At 39.8% G+C, this 20,300-nt stretch overlaps 2 protein-coding genes across 2 annotated transcripts; one reads left to right on the top strand and one right to left on the bottom strand.

The window, feature by feature from the left end:
• The first annotated feature begins 685 nt into the window (after window positions 1–685).
• Window positions 686–9,734, top strand: commd2 (COMM domain containing 2). Its single transcript, XM_008408159.3, has 6 exons — window positions 686–844; window positions 2,092–2,169; window positions 3,649–3,731; window positions 7,980–8,054; window positions 8,151–8,249; window positions 9,509–9,734. The coding sequence occupies exons 1-6, from the start codon at window positions 778–780 to the stop codon at window positions 9,716–9,718; spliced, it is 612 nt and encodes a 203-aa protein (XP_008406381.1). The 5' UTR covers window positions 686–777; the 3' UTR covers window positions 9,719–9,734.
• Window positions 9,735–11,423: 1,689 nt separating this feature from the next.
• Window positions 11,424–14,919, bottom strand: ndufa11 (NADH:ubiquinone oxidoreductase subunit A11). The gene is made up of 4 exons (XM_008408158.3): window positions 14,747–14,919; window positions 13,962–14,054; window positions 12,932–13,054; window positions 11,424–11,601 (listed from the first exon to the last, which is right to left on the bottom strand). The coding sequence occupies exons 1-4, from the start codon at window positions 14,823–14,825 to the stop codon at window positions 11,489–11,491; spliced, it is 408 nt and encodes a 135-aa protein (XP_008406380.2). The 5' UTR covers window positions 14,826–14,919; the 3' UTR covers window positions 11,424–11,488.
• Between the last annotated feature and the right edge of the window lie 5,381 nt (window positions 14,920–20,300).

Genomic DNA, 20,300 nt, shown 5'->3' with positions numbered 1-20,300 from the left:
CTTAAATGTGCAAATAATTCATTTTAATGTATTTTTACATAAATTGCATTACTTCACATGTATCAAGTATTTCGTTTTACTCACTAGTTTGTCACCACCTTCAGTTCTGTGTCAACTCCGTCAGATGGACTTTTTGTTGTTTTTTGTTTTAAATATTTCTTTTGTTTCTTGAGAAGCATTTGTCTGTAAAAATGAGTAAAAATATCACTAATGGGGCATTTTAAAAATAATTTTATATTTATTTTGTGATGACAAAGTTCTGGGTCAGGTCGATTAAAAATGTAATGTTTAAAAAAAATGTTGCAACTTGGAGCCTGCACTTTAGCATCTTTGCATTTCCAAAACATTGTCATAATTGCATACATAAGGTTGATAAATATATATATTTTTTAATTTGGAAAATGAAAACCCATTTTGTCAATATTCTCAAGAATCACTGGAATCTGTACAGAAAGTGAAACATAATGTTTAACTGCAGGAAAGAGCAGAATTAATGAGTCTTGAACAAAATAAACACCATAAGACCTTTTCAATCTCTAAAGAAAGAAATCATTTGATTACAAGATTATCGTTATTGGATGGAAACTTGGTTAGTTAAAATAATTTTGTTGGGTTTTCAAGCTTGCTCGTCCAGATTCATATTCTTATCAGTAGGTGGCGGAAATCCTCCAAATTGATGTTGGGCAACCGTCATTACAAAAGAAGAAGAAAAAAAGACTGTTGCCGTGGCTCGCGGGGCTCAAGATGTTGTGGCTGTGTTGAGGGCTGGTGTTCAGAATGCTGTTGGTTTTATCTGAGGATCATAAGGAACATCTGAGCTTCCTCACCAAGGCTGATGGTTCCGGTAAGAACAGTCTGCGGCTGCGCACTGCTGCGTGTTTAAGGTGAAGTCCAGAGCTGGTGGTCTGGTCTTCGGAGCAAAAACCGAATAATAGTTGGTCTTCAGCTACAGAGGCCTAGTAGGTGGATTTTCATTGGCTGTGTAGCTGCCAACATTACATCAAACCAATCAATACTTTCTGGTTTGAAAGTTTGGCCCCAGTAAAAAAACGTCCTGCTGTGGATGGTGTCACATGACATCAGAGTCAGCAGCTGATCCAGCCTCGATTCTCACAAATCAAACACCAACAGCCTGAGAGATTACTACCGTTTTCTAAAGCTTCTGACATGTTCTTAAACTTCAGTAAATGTGAATTAATGGCTATCCATTACCACCTGCTAGTGATAGGTACAACTGTTAAAGACAACATCAAATATTTAAGAACGAATATATATAAACTTTGATTAAAGTGCCCACTCAAAGAAACCCATCTGTCTAAAATTGAATTACTTACCCTGTATGCTCTCTTAATATTCCTCAAAAGATTATTATTCAACCAAAAATAATTGTAACTAACTGGAGAAATAAGCATATTTATATTTGGAAAGATTATGTACAAAATCATTGGTGTAAGGCAGTCCAACACAACTGACTTTGACTGCTGCTTTAAAACCGAGATGGCTACAAAACTTTTTTAACCAGTGTAAAAACTTTTGGCACACTATTCCTTTTAAAATAGTTTTCAGGTTGGATGGCATTGATGTTTTTATGTAATTAAACTACCTGTTAAATTATGTAAGTTCCATAAAGATGTTCTCCATTATTGGAAGGTAACATTATATACTGGTCAAATAGAAATCCTACCACTTCATCCCCAAAATATGTCTGGATTTATGATGAATGCTGTAATCTTATTTTGGTTCATTCATATATCTTTGTCATTCAACATAAAATCAGATATGCTTTGCAGAACAAAATTATGATGAATATTAGGTCAGAATCACATGAAAGGATTGGGGCCACTGAAAAATAATAATTAAAAAAATCCTAACCCTCTTCCATGGAATCAGAAACTACCTGGATAAACCACAAAAGAACATAAAAAGAATGAAAGATTGTATAGATTAAAGTAGAACATGAACCACATCAAAAAACAGGAGGCAATAAGTGCAAACTTTGCAATCTGTGCAAGAGGTAGATAAGAAAAATGTGCAAAACAATCAAGAACATTCAACACATATTGACACGATTTCCTTGTTTGTCCCTTTCAGTGGTTGAAGAGTTTGGTCGCCTTGCACTCGAGTTTTTGAGGAAAGGAACCAACCCAAAGATCTATGAGGGGGCAGCCAGTAAGACTCCAGCCTTTTTTTTTTGTGGCATGTCTTCATCAGAATGTCTTCATCTGCAGCACTTTCAGTGTGATCTATTTTAGATTATTTAGCAAATTGTAATATTTATTAGGGGTGTCCTGATCCAATATTGATGTCAGGTATCGGATCGTTATCAGCCAAAAACCATGTATTGGGTTATATCAGGGGTGTCAAACTCCAGTCCTGAAGGGCCGCTGTCCTGCAGTTTTTAGATGTGCCACAGGTACAAAACACCTGAATCAAATGGCTTAATTACCTCCTCAGTTCTCCAGAGCCTTGCTAATGACCTAATTATTCTATTCAGGTGTGGTGCAGCAGAGGCACTTCTAAAAGTTGCAGGACACCGGCCCTCGAGGACTGGAGTTTGACACCCCTGGGTTATATCAACCTTCATCTAAAATTTCTGATGTTAACAGCTTGCTGTCAGATGCATGTAGTCTGACAAGCAGTGCTTGTATCCTGCATGCAGAGCTTTTGGTTAGTAATAAATGGGTCTGTTTTCATATCTATTGTTGTTGATTATTGCTTTGTTTGAGTAATATCGCATTCTATAATACAAAATACAGAAGCATGTATGATTAGTGCCAATATATAGGGTCAGAGCTATTGTAAGTGGAAATAATGTTTATATAGAATAGAAATGCATTACCGTCTAAAAAGATAACCAGACCAAACGGAAAAATCAGTTTTCTACTGATGATTTCATTCATTAGGAAGAAAATGACCAAACTAACCTGACAACCTTTTCTGGTACAAATAATTGGTGCATCATGAATGAACTTTTAGAAAGAAGAGTTCAGTTTTACGAGCCTCATTATTACCCGATCTGTAGATGTAGTAAATAATTTCAGTAAAACCTTTGACTACTGACAGATTTATAAAGGAAAACAAAGCAACACATAATCTAAAGGGCAGAAGAGAGTCTGGGAAGGTTGATAATGTAACCGGCTGGCATCAAAGCAGAGAAAGCAGGAAGCAGCCCAGGCTGCTGCTGGAAGTAGTTCCTGCTGAGGGTGAAATAGCTGCTTATTAGGTTTAGGGGGTAATTACTTTTTCCCAGAGGGCCGGGGTGGCTTGGAGCTGGTCTTAACTTTTCAGTGAATGGAGAAAAAAAAAAGTATTTTATATTTACTGTGGGGATCTTTAGTCAATATTAACATTTGGTTGATGATCTGAAACATTTAAGTGGGACAAAAAAAAACCCAGAATAAATCTGTGTGTGTTCATACTGTACCACACACAGTATGCGTACCATGTTTTTACATCCTTCTGGGGACCTTTTTCTGTCTACATTGTGAGGTTGTGGGGACAAATCCTGCTCCCCATGAGGGGAAAAGCTGTGTTTGGTTTAGGTGTTAGGTTTAGGACTAAGATGGGAATTGATATCTCAGATCAGAACCTGATGGTGGTTCCACCTCCAGCCATGAGGAAAAGCTGACAGAAGCTCTCTACCTGCAGGGAAGCTGTGTGTTCCTGTTGGGATGGTGCAGCATGGAGTGGAAGGCCTGATGTTCCTGATGACAGAGAGCTCTAAGCATATGGTGAGAATTACACACCCTGATCATTCAAGTGGCAGCTACCTGACGCTATCCACATCAATCTCCATTTCTCTGGGAGGAGAATAAAAATGAAAAAAATCACATTTCTCCAGGGGAAGCTTCTCTTCACTGTCAAATCCAAACAAATATTTCAACATCTTCTTGCTTATTTGGCACCTTATCGTAAACATTGCAGAGTTCCGTATTTTCCCCTCACAGTGCTTCACTCTCATATCGCAGTATGAAGTACTGGTGGTTCCAGGGGGTTTTAGAATTGGAAACCAGCTCCAGCTCCCAGTTTTGTCTCGGTTGCTGTTAACTGTGCGTTCTTTTGGTTTCCTTCAGTATAATGCCTTCTTCAATGTTCTTGTGTTTGTCTGTCTGCTGATTGTGGGAGATGCTCTGGTTCTGCCTCCAATTATAGTTACCCAGTGAACACGAAGAGTGAGTACACCATGGAGGAGAAATCCATGGACGCATACAATCAATGTTTAAAGAGATTTGTAAAGGACGTACAAACTCTTTATATGAACAAGATTCTGGTGACTGGCAGAGTAATAACGTACACATAGGCTGCATGTCCATCTTAGTTGCAGATAAAAGCTACATTAGCTAAGCATTGGTTTTTGTTTTTTTGTTTTGTTTTTTTTTTTACATATTTTTCATTTTTACATACATTAATGTAACAGATTAAGTATCCACGATCCTTTACCTGCACAAAATCGGCACATTATAGCTAAGCTAACTTTGCTAGCTCCGCAATAAGCTACAGTAAATATGACTGATATTTACCTTAGTATTACTCCCCATGTGGGTAGAGTTCTCAAAAATTGTGATAAAGTAATAGTTGCAATGTACTTATATTGATTAATAGTCAGATAAGAACAAGGCAAGAGCTTGTTTATTGTTGTCTTAGCAACTGCCTGCCAAGATGGCTGTCAATAACAAAGTTCACAGAAGTGTGACGTCACAGTAACTGTAGGTAGGCCTGTCGCAATAAACGATAAATCAATTAATCGCACGATAAATTAAACCTGTCGACCTCATTTTAATTATCGGCTTTATCGTCTTCCTGCCTTTTTCTTTCTGTTGACAACAATGAATGAAAAAAGGCTCAACTCCGGTGCTCTGTGTAGTAATTTGTAGATCATTAATTGAGAACTCTAACAACAGCTTATCTTTAGCTGGCAGGCATCCTTTTTTTCTTTGCCGCAGTGCCCACCTCTGGTACGGAACGCCCAAAGGACCAAAACACACCACATTCTGCACTGTCCCTCCCTTCCTCATTTCCTTAGTGTAATGCCCAGCGCACATTACACGAGTTGTCTGCCCATTTTCAAAACCTGACAGACCACACATTAGCCGACAGAAATCCTAGGTATAACGGTTCGATCGGGTTCAATCGTGCCGCGTGGTGTCCAGCCACATGGGCACAAAATAATGGCTACAAGTCCAGTTAACTAATTTTAAAATCAGGCATTAATCAATGCTTTACTAGAATCTACCTGTGATGCATGTGGCTAGAGTCAGCGTAAAGTCCTGACTGAATGAAAATCATTATAACCTATTTATGTCACGTTAACGAGGAACAGCTGAAAAGTTACCGGGTTCATCAACTGTGGTAGTAATTTGGCTCCAACTCCTCCTCTTGTCATTTCTATATTCTTTGCAGAAAATGTTGAATAAATATTAATGTTGTTTCCACATATCATCTCCAATGTCAGCTGGATTTCGGGTCGCGCCGTGTCAGCTGTTTGGGATTCCCCTCCATAATTACCCCTCAGAAAGCACGGAGGAGAATCCGCGCTTTCTGATTGGCTACCTGTCACATTCAGCGTTAAGCTTCCAGTTGGGGAAAACCCCTGATTTAGATCGTAGCGGCCACGACGATTTACCGTAACACACCACACACTACAGGATGATCGATTACGAAATCACCAGCGGCAATCTTAGATCAGCCAACGATCTAAGATTATTGTAAGGGGAAAACGGGGGCAAAAAATGGTGTAGTATGAAATACTGCATTAGGTAGTCAGATGTGCCCATCTTCTCTATTTAAATCTAGTGATTACTGAAAGGCAATATAGTATACAGACTTCATAATCTGCACTCTGTTGAATGCAGTATTTATTTCCACTTTGGCTTTATGTTGCTTAGTTTGTATTCAAGTACGATTTTTGTTAATTGAGACTGAGAATCCATTTTATTTTTGTTTTTGGTTGTTTTGTTTATTTAGTTTATCAGTTCCAGTGTTATGTGTTCTTTTGAAAGTAAAGTGTATCTATATCTATGGCAGGAAATAGCATGCATTGTTAGTCATTTCCATTAAATCAGTGTCAAAAGGTCTTGGAAACAATATTATCGTTTATCGCAATAATTTTTTAGACAATCGCTCAGCAAAATTTATCGTGACAGGCCTAACTGTAGGGTTGCACCTATTTTCTTAATTTTGGGAAATTGTGATTGGCCAATACTTGCATGTGAAGCTGATCTTATCCACAGATCCGATGTACCTCAGCAAAGGTTTAAAAATCACCCACTGTCCTCTTCTGCTTTTCTGTGACAGAGGTTTGATTGACAGACTGGCCCATCAGGTCACATCTGAATGTTTGCAGTTAACAATAGTCACCCACATTTACCGACTCAGTCATTTTCTGACTATATTTGGTGACATTCAGGGGGGAAAGTAGGCGGGTACGGCAGGGTACCACGTACCCCTAAAAGATTTAGCGGAGGTACGCAGTACCTGCAAGAGAGGGGAGCGGCTGTCTGCTGTAAAAAATCAACGGGTTTGCTGTGCAGCCGTGAGTTCAGCCACTAATCAGCCGTGACTTTCAAGAACAATCTAAAACACGACTTAATCAGTTAATAAATAGCTTTTTTCCCATTTCATATTGTTTCTGAACTGTTCGTGCTTTGCTAGTTCAGAAAGCAAAGCACAAACAGGTTTGTGACATATAGTCACAAACCTCGTTCTTTGTGACTAAACGTCATTTACAACAAACATCAAACACAGTAAATATGTTTCATTAAGTATTTAACAAACAAATGGCTTCTACCGTGATAATTATGTTTAATTAAATTAATTGTCTAATATAAAAAAAATAGTTTGGTGCTGTCGGGCTCAGAGTCTGAGAGGCTTTTCCTTTATCAAACTTTTTTTTTCCTCTTTAGTGGAAATATTGATGTTGATGAGATTTTCTCTAAAATGATGACCTTTTTCAACCTTTATAGCTCCACTGTTGAAAATGAGGCTCTAACATTCACAAATGACAGTGAAATAAAATCCAGTCCAACATCTGGTTTGAGGTGATTCCTCTGGAACCTGTTGGAGGAAAAACATCCCAACTTCAGAAGATGAGCTTTAACCTAACAGAGCTCTGTGGTTCATCCTGTCAGTATGAGAGTCAGGGTGAGGAGGCGCCATGTTAGGAAGAGAAGTGGAAGCTGCAGGATCTTCAGAACAAACAGGTCATGATGCTGGGCTACTGATTATCCCTCTGTCTGGAACAGGATCAATAGAACCAGTTTAAAAGCTAAAATAAATGGTTATATGCCAGACATGGAAAACTGGGTGTTTTCCATGTCTAAATTCTGAACATGATGTTCAGAATTTAGATCTCATGGCGTCTCTAGGTGTCAACATTGCAGCCAGTGGACTGAAGGAGGAAATACAGCTTTATTTTGTAGCAATTCAAGCTTTTATGGCTTCACAAAAAAAATCAATTCTTAAAAAAAATCAAGTAAAAATCAAGTACTAAATTCTTAGTACCCCCAAGAATTTAAAACTACTTTCACCCCTGGTGACATTTCACACAAAGAAAATTGGCATCGGCCAAAATCAGAATGGGCAGGCCAGGCTTTTTAAAATCTGCAATCACCCGGAAAACTGCAATCCTTGCATCCCTAGAAAATTCTACTGCAGTAGCCACCCTTCAATCCAAAGAGGGCAGTACTGAGACAGTTTTGGGCCAGATAATTCAGAACTAAAGTTTACACAAAACTCTTAACAATTGACATAGAAACATAAAGATGGCTCTCTTAAGAATTAATTTATACTGTTTATCATCAAAAAAGTTGATTTGGGCTTTAATTACACTTTAAGCACAAGAAGAGATAAAGCACATTTAAAAAATCACTTTCTTTGTTAGTAATTTTTTTTCACTTCATCTGCAGTTTATAAATCAGCATATTAGCACCGCCTAAAAGGCGGAGCCACAGTTTCCAACCTGTTTTTCTGTGCAAGTCCAGATCTCTGAAGTGGACTTCATGGACTCAGTGCTGGCTCTGGGCTTTGGTGAAGAGCTTATCCAGAGCCTGCTGCAGGTGACGTTCAAACATTAACATTCAGATTTTATATACCTGAAGATCATATGTGTACCTGTCAGTTCAGTATGCTGAGGTGGCCTCTCTATGTTCCAGCTGTATGTGCAACACAAACACCAGATCCGCAGCATCCTGAGCCAGCTGCTCTGTAACCAGCCAGCCTACCACAACCTGGAATGGAGACTGGATGTCCAGGTTAGAGGAGTCATGTCTGCTGCTCTGTCCTGTTCCATCTCTGAAACATCTGAGCTCAAAGTAAAGAGTGGCACACACTCCCAGCTGAAGGGGGCAGGGTGGTCCTCACTCAGGGAACACATTTGTGGTTGTCTTTTGTTCAATGAGTAATATTAATTTCTGTTCATCTATAAAGGAAATGTCTTCTTTTAAATGGATAAATAAAAAAATACATGAGTAATGGAATTTTATTTATTTGGATTGATTTCAGACATTCATCCTGTAGAGCAGGGGTGTCCAAAGTGGGTCCTCGAGGGCCGGCATCCTACACATTTTAATTCTCTCCCTGGTGGTAGTAATCTTTTCAGCATGCCAGTGTTCCTCTTAGGCCTCTAATGAGCCATCATTTGATCCAGGTGCACTAAACCAGGGAGAGAACTAAAACATGCAGGATGCCGGCCCTCGAGGACCCACTTTGGACACCCCTGCTGTAGAGTGTAGACTCACCTGTAGAGGTGACAAACTCCAGTCCTGGAGGGCCACTGCCCTGCAACTTTTAGATGTACCTCTGCTGCACCACACTTGTAGAATAATCAGGTCATTAAGGCTCTGGAGAACTTGTCTACAGAAGGAGGAGGTAATTAAGCCATTTCATTCCAGTGTTTTGTACCTGTGGCACATCTAAAAACTGCAGGACAGCGGCTGTTGAGGACTGGAGTTTGACACCCCGGCTGTAGACTCGTGTAGGAATAAACATGTTAGAGACAGACTCAGTGATATGAGGCCGAGACTCAGGCAGCGGTCTCAAACGCCTAGTGGGCTGGTGGTGCTGCAGCTTTTAAACATCTCTCTGGTTCACCCGGTTCCACCAGCAGCTCTGTAGAGCTGCACTACATGCTTTAACTAAACACAGTTTCAGGACTCTGGAACTGTAGGGACACAGTTTAATACCACTGCTTTACCATTGTACTAGTGGCCTTTAGGGCTAGCTTGCAGCAGAAAACGTTTAATTTGTGACATACTAAAATGTTTCATATCAAACTTGTTAATGTTGCATGAAGACAACATAATACAAAGTGTTTTTTAAATGACTGAATTCATTAAAAGAAAAATGGCGATTAAAATGTTTGAGAAAAAGCAAAAGAAGAAATCTACAATTGTGTTAGTTGGATGTTTTTGTAATCGAGATGATATTTGTTATGAATTGGTTCAACATAGGTGAACTGAATGTATTCATATTGTATCAATCAATTTTTCTCCTGCTTTTGATTTCCTGCCAGTTGGCGAGTCGTTCAGTTCGTCATCAGATGGTTCCCATGGTGACCATTCGCCTTCTCCTGACTAGGAGTTCTGATGTTGGCAGCACCCAGAGCTGCATGGATCTCCAGACAGACCCCAGCAGTCTCCTGCACATGATCTCCACTCTGGAGGCCGCCTTAGCTGCAGTGAAGACCAGTGATGCTCGGCGGATTTTACGAAATATTAAATGACTCCTCCAGAACGCTTTCTCTGTGTGTGCTTGTGAGTATGTGTCATCTTCTTATACGTTTGTGGTCATGTAAAAAAAATGACATGCAGATAAATAATTTCAACTTTTTTCACCTTAAATGTGACCTCTACAACACACTTGATAAACAAATGTAAATCTTTCAGGACAGGTGAAAGATTAAACAAATGAGATGATGTGATTGCATAAGTGTGCACATTCTTCTGTAACTGGAGATGTGGCTATGTTCAGATTTAACCAATTACATTCAAACTCATAACTGGGGTCAAAACACATCTTCAGCTATTCTAGTTCGCTTTTCCTGACATTTTATGGCCACTTCTTCCAGCACAAGCCATGATCCACAGAGAGCTTCCGAAGAATCAGTCAGGTGAAGGCTACAAAAGAATTTCCAAGGAATTAAATAATACAGTGAAGACTATCATCATCAAGTGGAGAAAATGGGGCACAACAGTGACATTACAAAGAACAGGATGTTCGCCCAAAATTGATAAGAGGAGAAGAAAACTGGTCAGAGATCTTGGCAAGAGACCAACAGCAACACTCAGGAGCTGCAGGAGTTTCTCTAAGTGCTGGCTGTGTACTACATGTGACAACAATCTCTAGTCTTCTTCATATGCCTGGGCTATGGGGTGGGGTGACCAAAAGGGAGCCTCATCTGACAAAAACATCCAAGCTCGGCTTTATTTTGTGAAAAGACATCTGAAATCTCCCAAACGCATGTGGGGAAATGTCTTATGGTCTGATGAAACCGAGGTTGAACTTTCTGGAGATGATTCAAAAACGTAACACTGCTCATCACCAAAAGAACCCCATACTTGCAGTGAAGGATGGTGGTGGCAGAATCATGCTTTGGGGCTGTTTTTTTTAGGGTGGAGGGAATTATGAACAGTTCCAAATACCAGTCAGTGTTGGTACAAAACCTTTGGCTTTCTGATATAAATATGAAGACAAAGTTCAGCTTTCAGCACAATAATGGCCCAAAGAACATATAAATCCAGAAAAGAATGGCTTCACTGAAATAAGATGGAGGCTTTGGGATGACCCAGTCATTCCAAAGCCTGAATGACTGGGCCTGGCACTGATTCAGGTCAGTGCCAGACCTGAATCCCATCCGGGTGATCTGAAGAGTTTTGAGCGCAGGCAGTGCAACTTGTGAGATTTGGAGCCGTTTTGCAAAGAGTAGGCAAATGTTGCCACATTAAAATGTGCCACACTGATCCTACCAAAAAAAGACTGAGTGCTGTAATAAAAGTCAAAGGTGCTGCAACAAAGTATTAGTTTAAGGATGAGCATATTTGTGCAACCAGGTTATTTTAAGTTATTTTTACCCTTTAAAGTTTTCAGTTTGTTTTTCAATTAAATTGCACAGGTTATAGGTGAAATTAAAAATGGAAAAAGTTGTGAAATTATTTTTTTTGACATCATGAAAACCTGGCATTTCAGCCAGGAGTGTGTAGACCTTTTATATCCACCAAAAGATTTTATATATACAAATAAAACCAGTGAACCAGCCTGTGTTTACTGGTTTTAATGGGAGTGCCAATCCTGCTTCGGGTCATTTCAGGAATTGTCCACACGTAGTTGGGTCTTTATATCCACTGTGTGTATAAACACAGTGGACATAAAACAGCTCATATTTAATCATGTTCTCTACATTTGTACAGTTAAAATAAAACCACCTTCAGTTTACTTTCACAAGCATTTTATTACATGAAGTCTTTTTACAATATTTAATGTTAAAGTCTCCATCCTACAGTTTGGGTGGTCCAGTGAGCCTCCATCCTTCCATTTTGCCAGCTTTAGTAAAAAAGGCCAGTGTTCCCAGAGCCAGGCAGCCTGTCGTACCAGTCATAGCATTGTGGGCTGTGGAGAAGTAGAGACCACCGAGTCATTCATCAACCAATCACATTTCATCCTGACGTCAGACAGCTGAGAAACACAGGAGGTTCACCACAAAGTTGGAAATCCTAAACAAATCCACCTTTTGGTTATGCTCCATTAAAACCAATCAAAATAAGACATGATCAAACATGAAGATTTGATATGAAACAATTTTTTTTTTCCACACTGATTGGGCAAAGCTGAATAAAAAGCTGTTTAGTCTTTATTGGTAGGAATTTGACCAGCACAGAAGCAAAGAGTGAAAATAGAGAAAAAAAGAACTAGAGAGCTCAACATTCTGATTAAAGATCTCGTTTGAGTTTTACTGTGAACCCTGACATCACTGTCGTCTGCAGGATGATTGAAATTGTACTAATCCCAGCAGCGTCAGACTTCAATATTTTACATGACCTAAAAGATCTTTAAACCTTTTTTATTACCTTTTTTCTTTGTTTTCAGAAGAGAAACCCCCAACTGCTGCCTCTAAACAACTGAGTTCTGAGCCAAGTGTTTAATTCTAGTTTTCTCATACATGTAGTGAGTTCCCTGCAGTGTTCCAGTGTTCAGCATGTGTTCACCGCTTTTAGTGGAGTGCCATTCTTGCTTCAGGTCATTTCAGGCCTTGTCCACATGTAGTTGGGTCTTTATAAAACAAAGACATTTGTCTTTGTCACATCGTTTACAATAATAGTATCATGCACACAGGAGAGTTTTCATCTCTCTTCCGCACCAATCAGCCCCAAGCATTGTTTTAAAAATGTCAAATCTATAGGGGGCAGTATAGCGCAAAGCTAATGGTAGCCAATCAGATTGCTTCAAAACAACAAAGACTTCCTGTTAGGAATTAAACATTGTGTCAGGATGTTAATTTATGAGGACACATATATAGGCTGAACTACTTTTATATTCATAAAAGAATATAAAGCTAATAAAAATCATGACAAAATAAGTGGATATAAAGCAGACTGTTATGCTTTGGAGCCTAAATCTCCATATTCCCATGTACACATGCAAAAACAGAGTTTTCCCAAAATTCCACTTTGTTCAGAGTTTTTGTAAATAATCATTTTAGGTCCAATTAAACTGAGTTTTCATGTTGATGAAGGTAAGGTAGGTAAGGTAATTTTATCTATACAGCACATTTGCAGCAACAAGGCAGTTCAAAGTGCTTCATATTCCCGTTCTGGGTATAGTGAAAGCTCAAAGCGTATAAAAATGTATTTGTTTTCCCAGATATACAGCTACACCTGTTGGAAGTTGAGTCCTAACAGAGCTTTGGTGACTGAAATTACAGCTAGCAGCCATTACTTACTCCTGGCTCCCAGGAAGATGCCCGAGACGCAGCCGCCAACAAAATAATTCAGTGGGTCATCAGGAGCCTCTCGGGCCTGAGCGGTGAGACATGTTGTCATTCCGAAGATGGCTCCCATAGTGGCTGGAAAATGCAAAACTGCCAATATTAATGTTCAATATTACATATCAAGATGATGTATAGACTTCTCAGTGAGCAAAGAACTTTCTGAGATCTGTGACAATGTTGAGGTCAGTGCTTAAAACCTCATCTGAAGCACTGAAGTCTGCATGTTCATGACCAACAGAACATGGGTTCTAGATCTACTGGTGACAGATGTCTAGTAATGCGTTATCAATCATAACAGCAATATTAATACCAGATACCTATATCGGCCCACTTCAGATCAGAATTGACGTCTGAAGTGACTAACTGAAGTCCGTGATTCTTCAAAACAAAGTTTCAAAGTCCTGCTACTGGTTTGATTTTAAAAGATAAGTATTCCCTTACTTGTGAAACCGATACCAAAGCATAACTTCATAAGAGATTGTGATTTTTTAAAAATTATTTTTCAGGGAAGAGTTCTCAAAAATGTATACTTTATTCTCCTAATATAAGACTATTTTGGAATCAAAACTCTATTCTCGTATTGTTCTGACTTTATTCTGGCAATATTACAAATTCATTCTTGTAATATGACCTTATTCTTCTATTATTATCATTTTATTCTGTAACATTACACCTTTATTCTGAAAATGAAAAAATGTATATTGTTAACCTTACCCTAACACAAGTAAACCATTATGTTGAGCATTAATGGTCATCCAGCTAATATAATCCAACCTTTTCTCTTAATTCAAGCAGAAAGCAGGAACATACTGAGTGATATTCTGACAAGCCTCTTAAAGGAAGCAGGAACACCATGCCTGCTATCACCGTGACTGATAACCGCCAAAACAGCAGAAACAGAAATATTTACAACACATGCTATTCACAACGATCTGAATAGTTATGTCCTATTTTTTGAATATGCATATTTTAATTAGCTTACCCATTGTGACTGTTGCACTGGCAGCCCTCTGCACTGCTTCCAATGCAGTATCAGGCTGGAATGCCACTATGTGATAGGCTGAGCCGATCAGACCTGAAAAACACAATTATAGGTTCATTTAGAACAAGAAGCGCGTCCTGCAGCCTGGACCCAGCTGGATCTCCAGAACACATGAAGGAAATAACCAGGTCATCAGCAGGACTCTGCAAAACGTGACCTCACGCTGATGAGGTTATTCAGACAGCTGATCAGGAGTGTTGGGCCAGGGACTCCTCTGCAGCACACCAGCCTGGAAGACTGGAGCTCAACACCCCAGTCCTGAACCAGCTACTGACGTTGTTAAGCAGCAGGTTTCTACTTCCTGTCAGCCACTGGCTGCAAATAAGCGTCAGGAAGTACAGCACGACATGGTGGACGCAAACTGGACAGTTACAATTTCAACTGTCGTTTGGAAATGAGGACTCGAACACCGACATCCATTCCTGAGTTCTGTTCGGAGAACATTTCCAAACCCAGCACTGACCCCGGAGCTCCAGCGGATCACTGACCCCGGAGCTCTGGACATCCCGCTGGATCTCTGTAGTTCTGAAACACTCAGTAATGGATTTATGCTGAGGAACCATCACCCAGGTTTTAGATAAAAAAAAACTTTATTAAACAGATTTCCTGAATCCAGCGACCCTGATTCATTTAAGCCCATTAGCTTAGCTTAGCTAGCTGCTAAAGCGCTGTGTTTCCCGTAGCGGCCCCCGGCCCCAGAGCACCGTCTGCGGCCTGATACCTACCCAGAGCTGTGCCCAGTTTGGTGGCGATCCATGTCTTCTCCACGCAGTCTGTCCCCTCTGGAACATCCCAGTAACCCATCACGATCCGTGGTGGTGCAAGGTCAACACCGAAACTCTGTCTCGTATGTCTTCGGCCAGTGGTAGAAACTGTACTGCCCCCTACAGGTGTGAATAAAAATCCGTCCATCGTCTGGTCCGCAATCTGCGGCACCGGAGCCGGAAGTGGATCTCCGGATCTTTCATAATAGCTCAATAACTTTAGATTAAATGGTGAAGAATAATTTAACGTTTTAGATATAAAATTCATCTATGTCTTAGCAGTTTTGTGAGTTTTTAAATTGTCGTAATTTAATTTAATTTAATTACAGAATGACACTGACTAAAAAAATATTTCCCAGTTTGTGCTAAGAAAGCAGCAGGAAAAAATCGAGTTGAGTTGCTGCTTTCTTAGCACAAACTGGGAAATATTTTTCTTGGATGCAAATCTCAACTGTCACTGAAATAGTCACTGCCTATATCTCCTTCTGTGTTGACTCTATTATACATCAAAAGACAGTAAAGGGGTATCAAAACAACAAACGACATATAACAAAGGAAATATGTGAGTGCATTGCCAGGAAAAAATCTGCCTTCGCAGGGGACAAGGCTGGTGTTAGAGCAGCACATAAGGATCTCTATCTGCTGCTGCAGCATAAGGAGCAGGTGGAACGTGAGCTGTCTGACTCAAACACTAAGGGAATGTGGGACTCTATCCAAGTCATGACCAGGGGCTTGCAGCCAGGGGCTTCCAAACAGATCTGGCTGCACTAAATGAGAGAGAAAAAGCAAACGACTTAAACTGTTTTTATTTACGGTTTGAAACTTATGATTCTAAGGAGTGTTGGCAAATATTAGAGGATGTAAATTGTGGAGTTAAGAACAGAATTGTAATTGATTTACAGTCAGTAACTACCCAGATAGCACACAATGTTAAATCAACGTTGAATTATAGTTAGAATTGTTGATTTTTGGTTGAAGTCTATTTAAATCTTTTTATTTGTTTTAGACATGTAATAACAACAGTTAAACAAAAACAAAATAACAGGTGCTAACATCACATATTTAGTAAAAAGGGAGGAGGAGAAGAGGAAGGGAAGAAGGGGGAGGGGGGGGTGAAAGGACTACGTACTCATGAAGACCGTCTCAAAATACAAAAGAAATGGCTGCCAGGTAACGTTGTATTGTTGAATGGAGTCGTTGACTGTATGTTTCAGATGCTCAAGCTTCAGATGGAACATTACATCCTCCATCCATTGCCTATGAGACGGAGGAGCGGTTCTCTTCCAGTTAAATAGTATTAAGCGTCTGGCAAGTAATGTGGCGAAAGCTATGGCATTGGCCTGCTGCGTTGTTACTGGTGTTGCCGGAGGGACAACCCCAAATAGAGCAGTTAGAGCACTTCGATCAATATTCCTCTTACATACAAATGTAAACGTGTTAAAGATTGACTCCCAAAAGGGGAAGAGCCTGGGGCAAAGCCAGAACATATGACTGAGATCAGCAGGGCTGTGTCCACACCTAGCACAAGATGACTCTACATCGAGATACATTTTAGATAGTTTATTAGGGGACAAGTATAGTCTGTGCAATACCTTAAACTGTAGCAGGTTATGTCTAATGCAAATTGAAGAAGAGTGGATTCTAGAAATTGCGGCCTGCCAGTCTGCATCAGTAAATGATTCCCCTAACTCTTCTTCCCATGATTCTTTCAGATGTCTAAGTGATGGGGATGCAGCACTCAGAATTATGCCATATATAGCTGATACTAAGCTCTTATCTGTCAGATTCATATCCAAACATTCATCAATCCATGTTGTTTGAGGCAACGTTAATGAGAAATTAGCTTTCACATAACTACGTACTTGGAGATACCTGAAGAAGTCAGCCTGAGGTACACCAAAGTCCCTTTTTAGCTGTTCAAAAGAAATAAATTGGTCTCTTTCAAAGAGGTCCTTTATGCAAGTTATGCCTCTTTCATGCCACTTCTGAAAGGATGGGTCTATCAAGGATGGGATGAACTGAACATTGCATCGCACAGGAGATGCAGTTAATGCATTTCTACTTTGAAAATGAGTCCTAAATTGGGACCATATTTTTAGAGAGCCCCCAACAACAGGATTGTTTGTCCGATGACATTTACTCAATGGTAAAGGGCTACATATTAATGAGCCAAGCAAAACTGGATTGCTGGAATGTTGTTCCAGGTGGACCCAAACTGGAGATTCGGCATCTGACTGATCCTTAAACCAGTACAAAAACTTATGGATATTGGTTGCCCAGTAATAGTAAAGAAAATTAGGTAGGGATAGTCCACCATCCTCCCTCTGTCTCTCCAGATATTCCTTTCTAATTCGTGGGATGTTTTTATTCCAGATAAACACAGATATATGTTTGTTTAATTCTTTGAAGAACTTCTTAGGAATAAAGACTGGTATGGTTTGAAACAGGTATAAGAACCTTGGCATGATAGTCATCTTGATTGAGTTTATTCTTCCTACAAGAGACAGAGGGAGTTTTGACCATTTCTCCATATCCAATCTAGCCTTATTCAATGCCTTAGTGAAATTTTTGTTAAACAAGCAATTGTAGTCATATGTTACACAGACACCCAAATAATCAAAATTATCTTTACTGACTGTAAAGGGGAAACTATGGAAGGTCATTTGACGCGCTTTTTCGTTGATTGGGAATAAAACACTTTTGGATAGGTTCAATCTATAACCAGATACCTGCCCAAATTTTTCAATTAGATTTAGAGTAATAGGTATTGTGATACTGGGTCTAGACAGAAAAAGGAGGAGGTCATCAGCATAGAGGGATAATTTGTTAACGTGCCCACCTCTCTGCACACCAGCTAAATTAGCAGAGTCTCTTATCATGGTTGCCAGAGGTTCAATAGCAATATCAAATAAAAGGGGGCTAAGGGGGCATCCTTGTCGAGTACCACGTGAAAGAGGAAAGAAACTAGACGTGACCTTATTTGTTCGTACTGACGCCTGTGGGGCTGTGTACAAAATGGTGATCCAAGTGCAGAAAACTGGGCCGAATCCAAATTTTTTGAGTGTAGTAAACAAAAAATTATATTCAATTCTATCAAATGCCTTTTGGGCGTCAAGGGATATTACTACTTCAGGTTCAACATTATGGCGCTGATAGATTACATTAAAGAGTCGTCGCAAATTACTGGATATCTGCCTGCCCCTTAAAAACCCTGTCTGGTCTGGGTGAATAAGTTTGGGAAGAACATCCTCTAGTCTGCCAGCAAGGACCTTTGCCAAAATCTTATAATCACAACTTTTTGGTTGAAGTCAACAAACAACCATCCACCTCTAGCCAAGTAACCGATGTTGAAACTATGTCATCGAATCAATGTTGTTTTGTCGTTGAAATCTAATGACTGAAATGCAGATGTCTGATCAACATCTGATCAATGTTGAATCAATGTCAGCTGTTTTGCCGCACACCTTTCCCTCCCCTCCTCATCAGAGCTCTGGGTGAGAGCATTTTATTACTGAGCTGGGGTTATCACATTTTTAATAACACTGTAGAGGATAGTGAGTGGTCATTTCTTTCTGTACATTTTTTTACTTGAAATAAAAATTCTTACTGACTGTTTGTGTGTGATATATTGACACAAAAACATCTACAACTTACTACAAGCAGTGAAGCGGTCCACCCCTACCATTTATGAGTGGGATGGCCCAAACACGCTGTTGGGTTGTTTGCAAAAGATGTTAATTCAATGTTGAATTATGATCACAAAATTTATGATTGAGGTCAATGACAGAAGCTGGAGCAACCATCAAACAACCATTCAATTCTAGCCAATTAACTAACGTTGAAAATGTGTCATTGAATCAATGTTGATTTATTGTCGATATCCATTGATTGAAATGCCAAAATCGAATCCAGTGTGTTTCAGCACTGGTCCTCCAAGCCCTACAAGTTTTAGGCATTTCCCTAATTCAGCACACATGATTTTAATTGATGTCTGATTTACAGGGTTTTGCTGAACTGAAAACACACAGGTCAGTTTGCCTTGAGGACAAGGTTTGGGGAAGAACTTGTGATCTAAATGTTCAATCAATGTAAGCTGTTTTTCACACACCCCTTCCCCCCAGCTGTTGAACCTGCAACAGCTGCGTCAAGGACTAAGGCCCCCATATGTGGGTTGTGCTTAACCAACCCCTGCGCCACCACAGCACACCCCATTTTAGGTGAGGGTTAATCACGTTTTAACTTAAGCACTATGTGTTGACAACATTGAGTTGTGATTCTGTTCTGTACTCAGATTACACATGATGGCAATTCAACATTGAATTAACATCTTTTGCCAACAAGCCAACAGCGAAGCAGCTGTGTGTTTGGGACATCTCACTCATGTAAATAGCAGGGGTGGACCACTCCACTCCTAGTAGTACGTTGTAGATGTTTTTGTGTCAATATATCACAAACAGTCAGTAGGAATTTTTATGAACAAGTAAGAAAATGTACAGAAATGAATCATCACCCAGTATCCTTTATAGTGGTTCATTTAAAATGTGAAAACCCCCACTCACTAATAAGATGCTCTGACCCAGAGCTCTGATGAGGAGGAGAAGAGGCGAAGGTGTGCAGCAAAACAGCTGACATTGATTCAACATTGATCAGACGTTGATCAGACATCGGCATTTAATTCATTAGATTTCAACCACAAAATAACATTGATTCAATGACACAGTTTCAACATTGGTTACTTGACTAGAGCTGGATGGTTGTTTGATGGTTGATCCACCATCAGTTGTCGACCTCAACCAAAAATCAATCATTCTGACTATAATTCAACGTTGATTTACCATTGTGTGCAATCTGTGCAGTTTGTTGCACCCCTCATCACCTCATCTCCCCCTACTCCCTCCCAAAACTCCCCACACCCACCCGCTCCTTCCAACCTTCCCCCCTTTTCCCCCTCTCATCCCTTCTTCCCTCGCCCCGTCCTTGAGCTCTGGGTCAGAACTTTTTATGACTAGGTGGGGGTTAATCATGTTTCAAATTAAGCACTACATGTTGAGAACAGTGGGTTGTGATTCCTTTATGTACATTTTCTTACTTGTCTGTAAATATTATTACTGACTGTGCATAATGTGTTGACACAAAAACATCTACAAGTCTCTACTAGGAGTTGAACAGTCTGACTCTCCTTTTTTACACTAGTGGTTTGTCCCAACCAAACAGCCATTTTGCTGCTGGCTTGCTTGCAACCAGCTTCTGAATTGAATTCTCATCTGAGCAGTTTTATGGTAAGTTTTTCACTATTACTTTGATCTTAAATGTGTTTATTGAAAAATAAGGGCATCGTTTTGTGCCCATAGTAATCCTGGTTATTTTAGGGCAAAACATATTTTTAAAAACTGACGTCATGTCTCATTTTGTATTATTTTCATCCTACCCACCACTCCAGGCCTAAGTATGAAATCCTGTGAGATTTGAGTTTTTAAAATAGGGCGGGGCCTATTGTTTGGGCTGGGAGAGCATG

This window comes from Poecilia reticulata, chromosome 4, assembly GCF_904066995.2.
Source record: "Poecilia reticulata chromosome 4, P_reticulata-male-v2, whole genome shotgun sequence".
NCBI lineage: Eukaryota > Metazoa > Chordata > Actinopteri > Cyprinodontiformes > Poeciliidae > Poecilia > Poecilia reticulata.
The sequence above is the reverse complement of the archived record's forward strand: the minus strand, read 5'-3'. Positions and strand labels throughout refer to the sequence as shown.